The sequence below is a fragment of the Tetrao urogallus genome (genome assembly GCF_951394365.1).
Source record: "Tetrao urogallus genome assembly, chromosome: 7".
NCBI classification, from domain to species: Eukaryota; Metazoa; Chordata; class Aves; order Galliformes; family Phasianidae; genus Tetrao; species Tetrao urogallus.
The window spans coordinates 25,661,341-25,676,017 of record NC_136820.1 but is presented as its reverse complement, the minus strand read 5'-3'; the positions used below and the strand labels follow the sequence as shown (position 1 = coordinate 25,676,017).

Here is a 14,677-nt window from a genome sequence, read left to right as displayed (position 1 = left end):
AAAGGAAAATTGTGCATCCTAGCATATAAATCACATGCCTGTGAGAATCTATGTAATAAAGTATCAGTCATCCAAGCAAGCTGAAGAAGGAAATAGTAGCTTCATCGCCCGTAGGAAACAACACCTTCAAGTAAAAAACAACTATTCAGCACAATAATATTGTACAAGGAAATAAATAAACAAAGGCCTTAAAATAGGAGCAGGACTCACGAAAACAATATCTGAATTTAAACGCACTATCTTAGAGCCAGATGTGCAGTGAGAAGGCATTAAAGAAATACAGTCATCTAAGATATGGGTTGATTCTAGATCAAATTAAATAACTTCCATTCAAATCAATCATATATGTGTATCTACCACTTCGAGATTTTCAATACTACAGATTATACAAACCATGTTCAAAAAAACTTTGAATGTGAATTTACAGTCTGCTTCATAATTGTATACTTCCTGAAGAGAAGTTCATTCAAGAACATTACATTTAAGTACTTTCTTTGAAATAATATATCAAAAACAGTTTTGTACTGCATAGGAACAGTTGATCACAGTCCCTGGAATTTTCCATTTGTCTTCATTTCAAATCAGAAAAGTACAACCTAAAACCACATACAGAACAACTTCTTAAAAGAGATACAATGTAGAACCTAGGTTGGTTTGCCATGGAGGTCCTATCAGCATTTAGAAAGGTGCATGGATTCACTTTCTCCTCTCTCTGGTAGGCTTTTGCTCCTGTTATTAACACAATCAAGATGTTCAAAGTGGAGATCTTCCCATCTTTCTCTTGTCTGCTTTCTTGGAATGTTTTTCCTTAAATTGGATTATCAAGGCAGGCATTATATTATGCTAATGTCCTACCTCTGCAAGAGACAAGTATGTGAGCTAGCACTTCTTCAATTAACTTTTAGTTTATTTCATTACTCAGTCCTATAGATTCCCACTCTTTTCATGCAACTGCAGATCTCCTTTGAGGTGAGTGTATTCTCAAATATTTCATAAATATGACTAGGGAAATTTAATTAAATTAATAAGGTAAGTCTTTAGAGGCTAACTTACCCCCAAAACCATCCATTCTCATCTCAGTTTTGGTCTCTTAACATCTGTCTTTCTGATAGATTGTTATCTGCTTTGCAATTTCCATCTTTTCTAGATTGAGTAATACTAATGCATATTTCTCTAGCATTCTAAATAGACTAGATCTAGATCTATCACTTTTCCTTATTAAATAGGTGATTTCCATAGTCTTGTTTCTCTGTTACAATATTCTTTAGGTAATTAATACTAATTTATTATTATAGTTGTTGTTATTATTTCCTAGTTTTCATGCATGCCCATGTTTTATGAATGCCAAATTATCATTTAATTTAGAGCAGTTTTGAAGAATAAACAAATCTTAGAATCAGAAAATAAATACTTGGCCCCGTTATGTAAAACTCACAGAACTTTAATTTCAGAAGAATCAGCTCCACTTACATTTATTTATGCTTATACAAGGGAGCATCATGAAAAATCTGCCAGCAACACAAAGTTTTAAAATTTATCACATGGCTGTATTCAGAACAAACTATTATTTATATGTGAATTACTATGATTTATAAATATACTTTGCTTTTAATATCTTAGAGCCTTAATTTCCAAAGTGAGAAATTTAAAATTCTCTAGGACATTTAATGGATAATTTCATATAGTTATATCAATAAAAATTGTGACTTAAAGATGCCCTGTTGCATCTGATGTGAAGGTGATATATTTTAGTAATTTTACATTGCAAAATGACACTTAGAAAAGAGACTTTGTACTACCAAAAGTTATTTCAACACCTTGTAAAAATGATACAAAGAATTTATTCCTAGTAACAAATCAGACAATCATGATGTATTCTACCATGAATCAGAACTTCTCCCTTTGACCTGACAGGAGCTGGAATTGAGGGTGTGTTTATAACCACCATACTTGATATTAAAATATTTTTAAAAACAAATGCATTGCATAATTTCTAATTCTGATAAATAAACTCATGCAAATAAAATATGTATGTAGATTTTCTGGAATTTAGGCACCTCAGTCATTCATTTAAGATATTTTGTAGCTTAGTTTATGTCAAAAGAAACTCCATCCAATCACTGTCTACTAAACTATCCTGCTATAAATTTATGTCATTGATGTAAAGTAACAAATTTATATTAACGTATTTATTAAAATCTGTTATAATTTTCAGAATGTATATATGTCTGTTATTGTCAAGCACTGCATATGTTTCTGCCTCTGTATCTGCATTGTACTTCAATACATAAAAGTTCACTTTGCTGCAGGGCTAGATATGTAAAATTTAGAAATATATAGATGCTTGTAGAAATAAAAAATGTGCAAATCAAATATAGAAGATAATACTTGTTTTTACTTTTACTGTTACATGCTATGTAATTCTGTAGCAGAGCTGACGTTTTTAGTCTGCAAAAACATGATGACTCAACACAACAGCATAGATCAGGAACAAGCATTTTTATCAGATTGTTTTTAAAAATTAATCCCATTTTCGGGAAAAAAATGTATTATCCGCTTATTTTCCAGGCTTTTGTGTATATGTAAAACAAATAATTACCTGTGACATTTAAGCCATCTGACCTTTGGCACCACACAGTTCGAGAAGATCCCTTCCAGGGGCTAGCCATCCACTTGTATTCATAGCAGTGGCCATCTATACAGAAGATATTCATTTTTTAAGAGATTAAATGAAAAGACTTCAGCCTACCACTAGCTGCAAGTAGACAGCATACATTAAGTTTAATGGGTTTTATGGTGTCCTTCTTTCACCCAGCAACTCAGAAAGGCGTACTGCACACACAGAAGTCTGCACTTACTGGATGCATACAGAATAGAACGGCTGTCTTCTGGACTGAACAATAATGTTCATACACATTGCATGTGGAGTAAGACCAATATAGTTATCGAGCAAAACAGACATTTTCAACAACCTCATAATGGATGAGGCCTATCTGTTGTGAAAAGTCATTTAGGAGTCAGCTTTCTTTCTTGGTAAAGCTATGCTTTAGTTACTATTCCATTGTATGGTAAAGAAGCTTGGCTGTATCTGACTTCACATCTCTACTCCACTGTACACATCTCATATAATCTGGGATAAAATATGAAGTCTTTCTGTACCTTAGTTGCCCAATAAAAATTTTTTTTATTCATCTGTCTGGTGTCTAAATGAACAAGAAATGTCTTTTCTTAGGTATTTTGCTTAGTACTAGCAGTAGGACAAACTTTTTAGTCATTGTCATGTGATAAGAGCAGACAGGATTCTAAATTTGGTTATGCATCATAATATCCTTTTTTTTTTTTAATTAAGAAATTATCAAGCAGATAAGGCAACTATTTTTTTTTTCCCCAAATCTTGAAAAGGTATTTCATTATTAAAAAGGGATTTTAAAAATGTGTTTGAAGTGGAAACATACAATAGGTAAATTTTCCAAGTTTTTGTGGTACATAGTTGATATATGGAAAATAAAAAGTTAAGTGCATTTCTATGTCCACTAAATCCATAATTTCCTAATTTTGATAGCCTCAGCAGAAAGAAAAGAAACATACTGTAGTTCTGTATTTTGTTTATTACAGGAAGAGTGATGTGTATTTTGGTACTTACCACTGCATGGTCTTGTTTCCAAAGCTTGTTCTGGACAAAGATGTTGATTCTCTAAATCCTGAATGATTACTGCCCGAGATCGGACTTGTATGCCTCCAAAGCCAAGATCCTCACCATTAACACAGGTTAGCTGACAAAGGCTCCATTCTGACCACTCTTTCAAATAACAGTCCCCTGAATTTTTATTAGAAGATAAAAGATCATTGACGTATGTGAAGAGCTCATGACAGTGAGTAGGACTTAGAAAAACTTAGAAATTCTGAGCTATTCCAAGTATCTGTGAGGCTGAAAATAATAACGATGATAGTCTATTTGTTGGAAAGCAGAACAGGTTTCTGTAGCATTCCCATAAAGTCAGACTCATTTTCAATTTCTGATGACACTCCATACAATGCTTGGATTTAACGAATATTAGGGAATTGTACACTGTGTACCTCAGGCTAATTTTATACATCTTATTCATTACTTCTCTTTGACACTACAAAGAGAAAGCATTGTGGAGTTTTAAAAAGATTGTCACATATCCTCATGCAGAAGCACTTTAACCAGGCAGTAAAAACTACTACTGATGCATTCTTTATAAGAATAGGAAATGAGAAAGTGATTAAAATGTCTATTCCAGTTATTCCAGGGTACTATAACAGAGATTTGCAAAACGTAATTTTATGGAGTAAAAAGAAAAAAAATAGAATTCTGCTAGTTAGATAAATTAGTGAGACTGGCTAAAGAAAATTTAAGGAAGATCTTCAAAATAACATAAACAGACCATTTTGTAAAAGATGCAGTATCAAATGGACTATACACAGACTCATTAATAAACCTCTTACTTCTCATTATGTCAGTGAAAGAGCTATTAAAAATTAAAGCTACCTTCTACTGTACTGATGAAAGATGTAATCAGCACTGTGTTGACCAGATGCCTGATTAATGAAGGTATTTTATTTGCCAACATTAGGAGATCATGTGAAGAAATGAATAATTGAAGAACTGATGTATACACAATAGGAAAGCAAGCAGTGATTTTTGGAAACATTAGCTGGAACTTATCATTAACACATCCCCATAGGGCAGTTATTCCTACTGGCTAAATGTGAGACTGCTGAAGAACAGGTTCATGCTCAGCAAAATTTAAAATCTAATAGTAAGCAGTAGTGAATCCACCACCAGAGTAACTCGGTCATTTTCCCTATTGGTAAAGTATGTGAAAAACATTTTATTGCCTGTGGCTAATCCTAGATACTGATAACTGTAAGCTGAAGGAGTAAACCAAACGATCTTGAAATGTAATGTTTATTTGAATAGCTTTCTTACCTGGACAAGGAACAGTGCATGTTTCCTCAAGGACCATCTTTTTATTACCATCTATAATAGGCTCTATTTCTCCACAGAATTCCTCATCTACTATTTTGCCTCCATCTTCAGTGGATCCATCAAAAACCACACAGGAAATATTCCGCACTCGTGTGCCCTCTCCACACTGAGCAACCTGGGGAAGGAGGATATGGATGCTGTACGTTGGAAAGTATCAAAAGACTGAATTTGAGCTACATATCATTGCATCTCCTATTATTTTTTTGCCAAAATACATATTCATTTGAGTAGGGAAAATAAAAATACATTGTTTTTTTTTACATTTGAAACAAACAAAAAAATATGCTGTCACCGTTTTTTCTTAATATATGGATCTAGCTTGTGCTTTTAAATTGCAATCATGGCGGTATCTTAAGAGAAGATCTTTTCTAGGATAAGACTTTTTTTTCAACAAGGATGCTCATCTGTTACCACATATACTCTTTTACAATGTAAGGATTTCAGTTATTAGCAAAGATGTCATTGAAATACCAAACTTTACCTTTCTACTTTGAATGTCTGTAGGACATTGTTATACCTGTTGACAAATATGAACTAAAAATAAATCTTCACATTTTTGTATAAAATATGTGGAAGTAAACTGACTACAGTGCTTTGAAACAGATATTCGGGCATATTTCAAACATGCCTAGCTCCATAATTTCAATGTCCACTGTGGGTCTTACCTCTACTTTGCATGCAGACCACTGACCATACTGCCATCGATAACAAGGCTTTACTGGACAGGGTTTGAATTGCTCCATCTGAGAAGGACAAGGCCTCCCATCGCCCTGAAACGGTTGATTTATGGTCCTTCTTCTGATCATTTTTCCTGCAAATGAGAAACAGCAATATAGGTAATAGCAAAGTAGCTAGGCTGATTTAATCTTGAAGATGGTTCTATGTTGGTGAAAAGCATAGTGTTTGAATAATGTAATTTTTTCATATTTGACAAATTGGACAGTAAAGCAAATCTGTTGGCTCTTGCCTGTTATATGGATTTTCTTATTTTATATTTTCTGAGTCAGACACTGTATGTTCAGTACAGCATGAAGTACTGCATGAAGGAGGATGTCTGATCAGGATTTCAGATTACTCCTGTAATAGCAAAAAAAAATTAGTAAATACCCAGTTCAGAAGCTTGGTTGCTGTCAGCAACGCAACACTTGGGGAAGAATACTCTCTCTGAAGATGATAAAATGCTTATGGCAGTTCTGTGGAGATACTGACTGTTCATCTGGAGTTTGCTGCTGTTTTTCCTGAGTTAATACAGAATTATGTGTAGGGAAGGGAAAAGGAAAATGAAAGGGCGAGGGGAAGATGAAAGGAAACAGGGAGGGGAAGGGAAAGAAAACTCAGTCTTTAAAATATTCCAAGGTTATATGCAGACCTGTAAGGCCACATGCTTGAGAGCAGTCAGACCAAGACGACCAGTCAGAAAGCTGACAATTCACGGGACATTCCACCACACAGGATATATTCATTTGCCACGTCTTTTCCAAACCAAGCTAGAAGAAAATATCCAATAATTAGCATGTAATGTTCAGTCTGTGCCAGCAGTGCTCAGTATGCATTTGGACAGAGTGAATTTGAAACAAGTAAGCCTTAAGTAAACATGAAATAATTCCTAAATAATAAGTAAAACAATTAAGCTATTTTAAATCTCATTTCACAGAATCATAGAATAACCTAGGTTAGAAACTATCTTTAAATTCTTCAAGTCCAGCCACAAAACTGATGGAATGAGTCCCATCACTAAACTACATCCCTGCCTCTTTAACACCTGCAAGGATGAGGATTCCAGCACTTCTCTGGGCAGCCTGTTCCAGTGCCTGATCATACTCATCAGTACCTAACCTAAATACCTTTAAGACAGCTTCCTAACACAATATTCCTCATCACCTGAGAAAAAGGGCTGATGCTTTCTTCCTGTAACATTCTTTCAGGTAATTGTAAAGAGCAATGAGGTCTGTCTTCATCCTTCTCCAGACTAAAAACTGAAGATCCCTCAGTTACTCCTCATACGTCCTGTTTTCTGTTCCTTTCAGCAACTTCACTGCTCTTCTCTGCACGCACTCAACCAAGTCAGCATGCTCCTTGTAGTGAAGGGACCAAAACTAAACATGATATTCAAGGAGTGGTCTCAGCAGTGCTGTGTATGTGGGGACAATCCCTTATTCCTACTGGCCACACTACTTCTGATCATCATAGAATCATTTGACTTGGAAGGGATCTTTAAAGGTCTTATAGTCCAACACCCCTGCAACGAACAGAGACAGCTACAGCTAGATTAAACCCTGAATGTCTCCAAGGATGGTGCTTCCACCACTTCTCTGGGTAGCCTGTTCCAGTGCTTCACTAATCTCATCATAAAAGTCTTTCTCTTTATATCCAATCTAAATCTCCCCTCTTTTAGTTTGAAACCATTTCCCCTTGTCCTATCACAACAGACCCTGCTAAAGATTTTCTTATCTTCTTTCTTACAGCCACCCTGTAGATACTGAAAGATCGCTATCAAATCTCCCCAGAGCCACAACTTTCTCAGCTTGTCCTCACAGAGGAAGTGTTTCATTCCTTGGATCATTTCTGTGGCTCTCTTCTGAACTCACTCTAAGAGGTCTGTGTCTCTCCGGTACTGCGGACTCCACATCTGGATGCAGTACTCCAGGTGAGGTCTCACCAGTGCAGAGTAGAGAGGCAGGATCACCTCCCTTGAATGCAGGCCAGGATGTCATGTGCCCTTTTGGTCACTTGAGCATGCAACAAAGCATGGCAACACAGTCCTAATGGCATATACTGACTTTTAAATATATTCTCAAATCTTATTTTAAATAAATATTTTCTAAATAATAGCTTGTAAAATGAGGGCTTCAGCTTATATTTTTACTTTATACTGTGGTGGTAAAATCATTAATATTTAGAATAAATAAAATATAAAATCAAAGAATACTCAAAGTTGAAAGGGACCTACAAGAAACTCTAATTGAGTTCATCTGTTGGGTCTTTATGATTTGAGAGATTTGGCTAAGAAGTTTATCCTAACTAAAAGAACACTATTCTCAACTAAAACCTAGCAATCTGATTGTTTCTACCTTCTGCTTCTGAGCTAACACTGGGTGTGCCATTACTACAGACTCCACCGAGAGCCATTTCTCCATACTGTCACATTTTTCTATGTGATTCCTTCTCAGAACTAGCAGTGAACAAGCTATTTAAGCAGTTCATCCCTCCCAATTTTTGTTAATATATAATTGATTTTCTGCAGTCCTTCCCTTCCAAGAACGGATATCTGGCTTTTTTTAACATTTGAATGATTGTTTTTCTTCAACTCTTTCTTTCTCCTGAAATAGCACATATGTTGAGTCTCTGCAACCACTTGGCAGAGAACGTCAGCATAGAGAATGAGATGCTGTCCAAATGTTCTCTAATTCTGATTACAGTTGATAAATCTTCTCTCTGGCCTGTCTTAAATTCTAAGCGCATTATGCAGTTGGAGGCCCTATAGTCTTCAACTGTACAATAGGTAAGGGACAAAACAGTTTATGATGTGTCATTAAAGTATTTTGAAATAGGAGTGTATCTTAATATTTATCTTAATATATATAATATTATATTATATATATGTATATTATTATGTTATATAAAATATATAATAATATATTAATAATAACTTAACTATCAGGCATTAACAGCTTAATTCATTTCAAGGATGGCCCCTGTCATAGAAAATGTTATTCTGAAATTAGTATTACTTAGCAACTGATGCTAAGAGCTGAGTTCAAAACTAAAAAAAAGGAAGAGATTGAGCATAGATTTGACAGTGTAGAAGACTGCAGATGAAGCAAGTTTCTAAGAGCTCAATAGAAACTGAACAAATTAATGGCAGAATCTGGAGGTTTAAACACTCAGAAACTACATCTGGCAAGCACAGTCCAAGAGCTAAAAACAGGTGGAGGATGAGAGAATAGATGGAAACTCGTGTATGTTTCTCGGACTTATTCTTTCCTTGACATCTGCTTACGCCTCTCATTTGTTTCTTTGTAGGCTTTTGCTGTTGTTTTTAACATAGTTTGTAATCTTATTACACACCATCCATACTACTGCACGCAATAACAATGACATGACATTGACACTGTAAACAGACAGTGACAATGATTTGTTCTAAAAAAAAGTACATCAATATATGTTTTTCTGAAAAAACAAAAAAACAAAAAACGCCTTTCTGTACAAGAAGATTTCACCAGTATCTTTGATACAAAAACTGCAGACAGTGTAAGAGAATGAGGAAAGGCGATGTGGGAACAGACTCGCATGCTCTCCCAAATACAGGTTCTGTACTAAGTTCTAGGGGCTGAATTCAGTGAAACACTAAAAAGTGATGCAATCCCCACAGGGAAGTGCCAGTCTGTGCTTAGAGACAGTGATCTGCATGGGTCTGATTTTGTAAAGCCATTTCTATGTTCTTATGAAGTCCTGTGCTCCAGATATTCCCCAGTCAAGAAGGAAGAGATATTCTGGCTGATACTCATGAGAATACGTAATACAAGATGGAATACAACTCGTGGCATAAATATTATCATGGCAATAAAAACCCCTGCAACCTGCATAGCTTCAAAATGAGTTATAAAAGGTATGATATAAAATGCAAAGGAAAATCAATTCTGCTAATATGAAGAGATCTGCAGTTTCCCAGCATAGAAGATGGTCCTATTCACTGACCTTCATCAGTGAACCCTGATCTTCATTGACACCTTTTAGAATTCCAGAAGGCTTCTGATATCTTTAAGTAGACAAATCCTGCCACGTGTTGTTTTTCTTTTAAAAAAGCCAACTAGGCTTTTTAAAACCTATTAATTTTAACAACTGCAAAGGTTAATGGCATGAAAGTAGCAGTTAAGGCTTTAAAAAGGAAATAAACTCACAATTTTCTACTTAAATGCAAGCATAAAGCAATAATTAGGCACAACATTAGCATGCATTTCATAAATAAACTACCACAAGTACTGAAAATGTCTTACCCTGGAAGACTCACCAAGTCTTAAATTTGCATTTGTAGTACTATATATTGAGACAAATGAGATTTTAGACCTCTGTTCTGCATTATACATCAAAGAATGAGCTCACAGCTTTTTGCTGTTACACAGTGTAACCTTGATTATCCAGCTATTGCACACGTCAACATCTGAAACTTTGGGTCATCTGGAACTTCGATACTTATGAAACCATTAAATAGTCTTTGAAGTCTGCTTTTTGGGTCAAATCTTCTGACCAAAGGCTCAAAATCTACATAATTGATTTCTGGCAATTGAATGAACGTGAATGTTCTATTTTAGGACTGACCTTCTCAGCTGGACCTTGGCAGCTAGAGAAGCAAAAGTCCGAGACATTAAAGGTGAAGAGGAGAAGGTTGAAGGCCAGACTACTCCTAGGGATCTGCCAGCCACATGTGTTAGGCACTGACAAGCTGCTGAAATGGATGTGAGGAACAATTTGTTTGTTCTAATTTGATATTAATCCCACATTCTTTTTTCATCCCTCTCCTTACTTTGATGAATCAGAGTTCATAATACAGATCTTAGAAAATGTGACTGGAAAAAAATTGGAAATGTGATCTGAAAAGGTTGCTGGACAAGCTATGGATGAGTTGTGGTTTCTGATGAGTGAACGGCAAGTACTTAAGTTACACCTAATAGTAGCACGGAGTCCTTTATTTTTGGCTTTATATGACAGGGGAGGCAGATTGTCAGACCAACATGTACCATAAATCCTGTGATAATCAAAAATTTGTTTATGTTTCATGTGAGAGATTAACCTCTGTAGGAGGTTAATCATGTAATCTGTTAGACAGACTATTTGCCAAAAAAAAAAAAATCAAAACATTTTGCATTTGCTATCTGATTCAGACAAAATTGCTGGTTTCTAGTCTTTTCTGATGTTTAATTGCAGGTAAATGAATAAAACTAAGTCCCTAAATCTGAGAATGACCAGAGCCAACTTGCTTTAGGTAATTTGATTTTCAAATATGAAAAGACAATTTGAGTACTTGTGACATGCTAATTTTTTAGAGTTTTTTAAATTTTTAGAGTTAGAGACCAAGTAATCTAGTATTACTGTGAGAGTTTGAAGGGAACTATGATAACATAACTAGGACTTGGAAATAAGCTCTACCAATTAGTTTATCCTGACAGTAATCAGGATGATTGGCCAGCTTCTTATCAGATTGACTAAAAGAAACACAGGATCACATGAAATGTGTTATGAAAGCAATAGCCAAAAAAATGGAAACTTGGAAGAAAATTCAGTCTTTGATGACACTGATGCTCATAAATGAAAAGGGTGATAGTTAAAAGACAACATGAAGGGATTTTTTAATACAAGGCTTTTATTAGTTTTATGAACCAAGTATTATCAAGGAAATAAGACCTTCATTTTTTAAGGGATGAGAATAGGTTTAGCTAGTCTGATCTCCCTTCCTCGCATATAATAATAAGAATTCTGTAAATTGATCTGCACATAAATTAGATAGAACTTTTGCTTTATTCATACAGTCAATATAAAATTTTATGATAGCCCAGGGGAAATTCCATTAGCTAAATCATTACAGAATTACTTAGTGTTCTACCATCAACCTCTCTAACCACACACGGCTTATTTTGAACTTGACACAATATTTCTGTACTGCTTTTATAATGCAAAAATACAAATTCCTCTCTCCCCCACAAAAAGAAAAAAAAAAAAGAAAAAGAAAAAGAAAAAAGGGAAAAAAAAGCAAACAACCACAAAACAAAACAAAAACTAAAGGACCATGTGTGATTAGATTAGTGAAAAGTGTATTGTACCTTTATACATGTTTTGATAACTTCTTCAACACTCTCCTCTTCTGACCCAGAAGGTCACAAGAGTTCACTTTCACATCCTTAGACTGAAGGATCCAGTAAAACTGAAACAGCCTGGCCTTCTTGCTTATCAGGTTAACTGGTTTTACTCCTCACACTTATTGGATCAGTCTTTGACCTTGCTGTACCACTGCTTACACATCCAGAATTGAACACACAGTCTGTGTTCAGTGTGACTGAGGAGTGGATCAGATCTTTTACACAAGGATGTACCTCTACATGGTACAGCAGATCAAAAAGGTAAATAAAACTGTGTCACAGTAGCTGTTGAAAAGCGAGAACTCCAATTCCTTGATGCCAATTCACCAATCATTTAGGGCAAGTAGTTTTTGAGACCCCTGTATGTTATCTCTGTTGCTCTAGATAGTTCCTGAGTAATAAGCTCTCATTTCTTCTGGAGCAGGAGAGCTCCAGAGGTTTTCTGCAATGAGATTCCAGTGTAAAAAGTAGCCATTTATTTTAAAGGTTTAAATTCTTTGGTTAACAATAGAAACAATTTAAGGGCTTCATGGTATAAGAAATATATTTATCCTAAACATCTAATGAAGTACATGCTTTTTCTAATGGGATATTCATGTGGATGGATATTTTATATCATGTTCTGGTTTGAATTAATCTATACTTCTGCCTCTTACAAAAAAAAACACAGGAACAATACTTTTCTTTCAATGCCCTGAAACATTAAAATAATGCATTCCTGTATTAATTTCATATAAACCTGCTGGTGGGTAACTAAACTCTGATGTTTTTCCTGAGGCATAAATTAACCAAATATTAGATTAGATTATAATCCCAAAATCTACATGTAAAGGAGTAACTTGGCACAAAAATAGGTACCAGTCTCAACTGAAAACTGCTCTCTATTGTTTTCTCATTTTATTTCAAATTACTACCTCTATGTGACTGAAAACACTTAGAATGATGGACAAATGCCAGAAAAAAATAGTCCTGTCAAATTTGAATTTAATTTGAATATTTGCAATATGGCTCTTTCAAAATTTTAGGGTTCTTATCTGTTGAGTAGACCTCTGTATATGCTCCTATTTCATTAATATTTCCTTCATACTGCTCATTTTTTCACACTAGTCTGGGTACCTTTTGTGTTGCACAGCTGAGTACATGAAGTTAACATTCAACCCAGCTGCAGAATGGCACGTGAGAAATATTTTCCAACACATTGAGTAAATGATTGATAATGGCAGCTGTCCAAAGCTCCATGCAGACATTATATCAAATTAGAATGATGATTAGTATACCGATTAAGATTTATTGCCTTTATTCTACTTTATTAATTATTGTTTCTAAGTCATTTCCTTCAGGACATAATAATTAGCATACCTTCATGGAGGCACTTAAAAGGGAATTGTATAAAAATCACTATTGATGGCATAGTTCATTTCAGAGGTACTTAACAATCCGTGAGTAGTGTTGTGAAACAGCTGGCAATGATGGGTTATATGCTGTAGACGGTAGATGGCTCAGCATTAATTAGCATTAGTAGAAAGAGTCTTACAGGTACTCACTCACCTCCTCACAGTATTTCAGGTCAACTGATTTGCCATCACTGCGAACACAATCGAGCATCCGTGTTTTGATTCCGTTACCACAGACAGCCTTCTCACTGAGCTGACATGTGCTCCAGTCTGGAAATAAGGAATTCATTAGGGTTGCAGACATTTTAGATAAAACTCATAATGATCCCGTCTCCCATTTAATTCTAATTTTGTTGACATAAAATAATCCCCATAGCAACTTTTACACGTGCAATGCTCATGGAGGGAAGCCAGCTGCTACTTGTTTTTGGAAGCAGGCACTGTTCATATTCAATTCGATCTGCACAGCTTCTGAGGAATTAACAAAATGACAACTTAAATAAATTTCCTGGTGTTAAAGCATGCACCCTACATCCCAGCTGCAAAGTCTTCAATAATATTTTGTATGAATCAAACAGACCGCAACAGTCCTCAGTATGAGACTCATAGCTCTGGATAAGAATGAAAAGCTGAAAAAACTGTCCTGGAAGATGAACGGAACTAAGCCATAGTCTGATGATGTCACTAGATGATAAGACCTCAAATACCTGTCACATTGTAGTCATAGTGGTAGCAGTTTTTGTTCAAAGTGCAGACTTCTGTCTCAGTGGCAGCAGGGCAAGACTTTCCTTCCATTGGTTGTCTCAGAGATTCTGATGACCTTTCACGGACACTGCTTCCATTGCATGGCTTGAAAGAGAAATTAGAAACATCTTGATATTATGGCAACCTGATACATTTCCATGCAACATTATAACATCCTTTCAAACAACCTCTTGACAGAATGTAAATTTAAAATAACAGGCTCGTGTTGTTGCCTATGAGAAATTATTTCCTTTTTACTTCAGAATGAATTTAATCTGCTGCTTAAATTTGGTACCAAGCAAGCTGAAATATCCTTCAATTGGATAACACCGTGGTATTTTCCCAAATAGTTCATATCTCAGTATTGTGCTTTGAAATGATTTCATTCACAAACTGGATATTTAGAAGCTCATTTTGCAAATGCCCTATTGCAGTGCACTGGAGTCTGAATACTCATACGTCCTGAAACTTTTTTTATGTTTGAAGTTTTTGGCATTTCCTTCGGAGATTCCTGTCAGGAAGGCAAGAAAAGATCGAAAATTATCGTTCTGTGTTTAACTAAAAACTTTGCTCTTTCCAGAACAGTGACATTTTCAGTATACTGGCTACCTTCTCCTGCAACAGAGAGGATCAAAGCTAGGCAAAAACCACTGAAGAAATGATTTCACCAT

At 35.2% G+C, this 14,677-nt stretch overlaps 1 protein-coding gene across 1 annotated transcript in view; it reads right to left on the bottom strand.

Annotated features, from left to right (window-relative positions):
• THSD7A (thrombospondin type 1 domain containing 7A) overlaps positions 1-14,677 on the bottom strand; it is a gene marked incomplete at both ends in the record, with an annotated part of 184,030 nt that overhangs the window by 6,653 nt on the left and 162,700 nt on the right. The window contains 7 exons of the mRNA XM_079538128.1: positions 2,600-2,695; positions 3,644-3,817; positions 4,955-5,129; positions 5,680-5,825; positions 6,384-6,501; positions 13,417-13,532; positions 13,970-14,111. Of these exons, the coding sequence (XP_079394254.1) occupies positions 2,600-2,695; positions 3,644-3,817; positions 4,955-5,129; positions 5,680-5,825; positions 6,384-6,501; positions 13,417-13,532; positions 13,970-14,111 (967 nt within the window). The remainder of the gene's footprint in view (positions 1-2,599; positions 2,696-3,643; positions 3,818-4,954; positions 5,130-5,679; positions 5,826-6,383; positions 6,502-13,416; positions 13,533-13,969; positions 14,112-14,677) is intronic.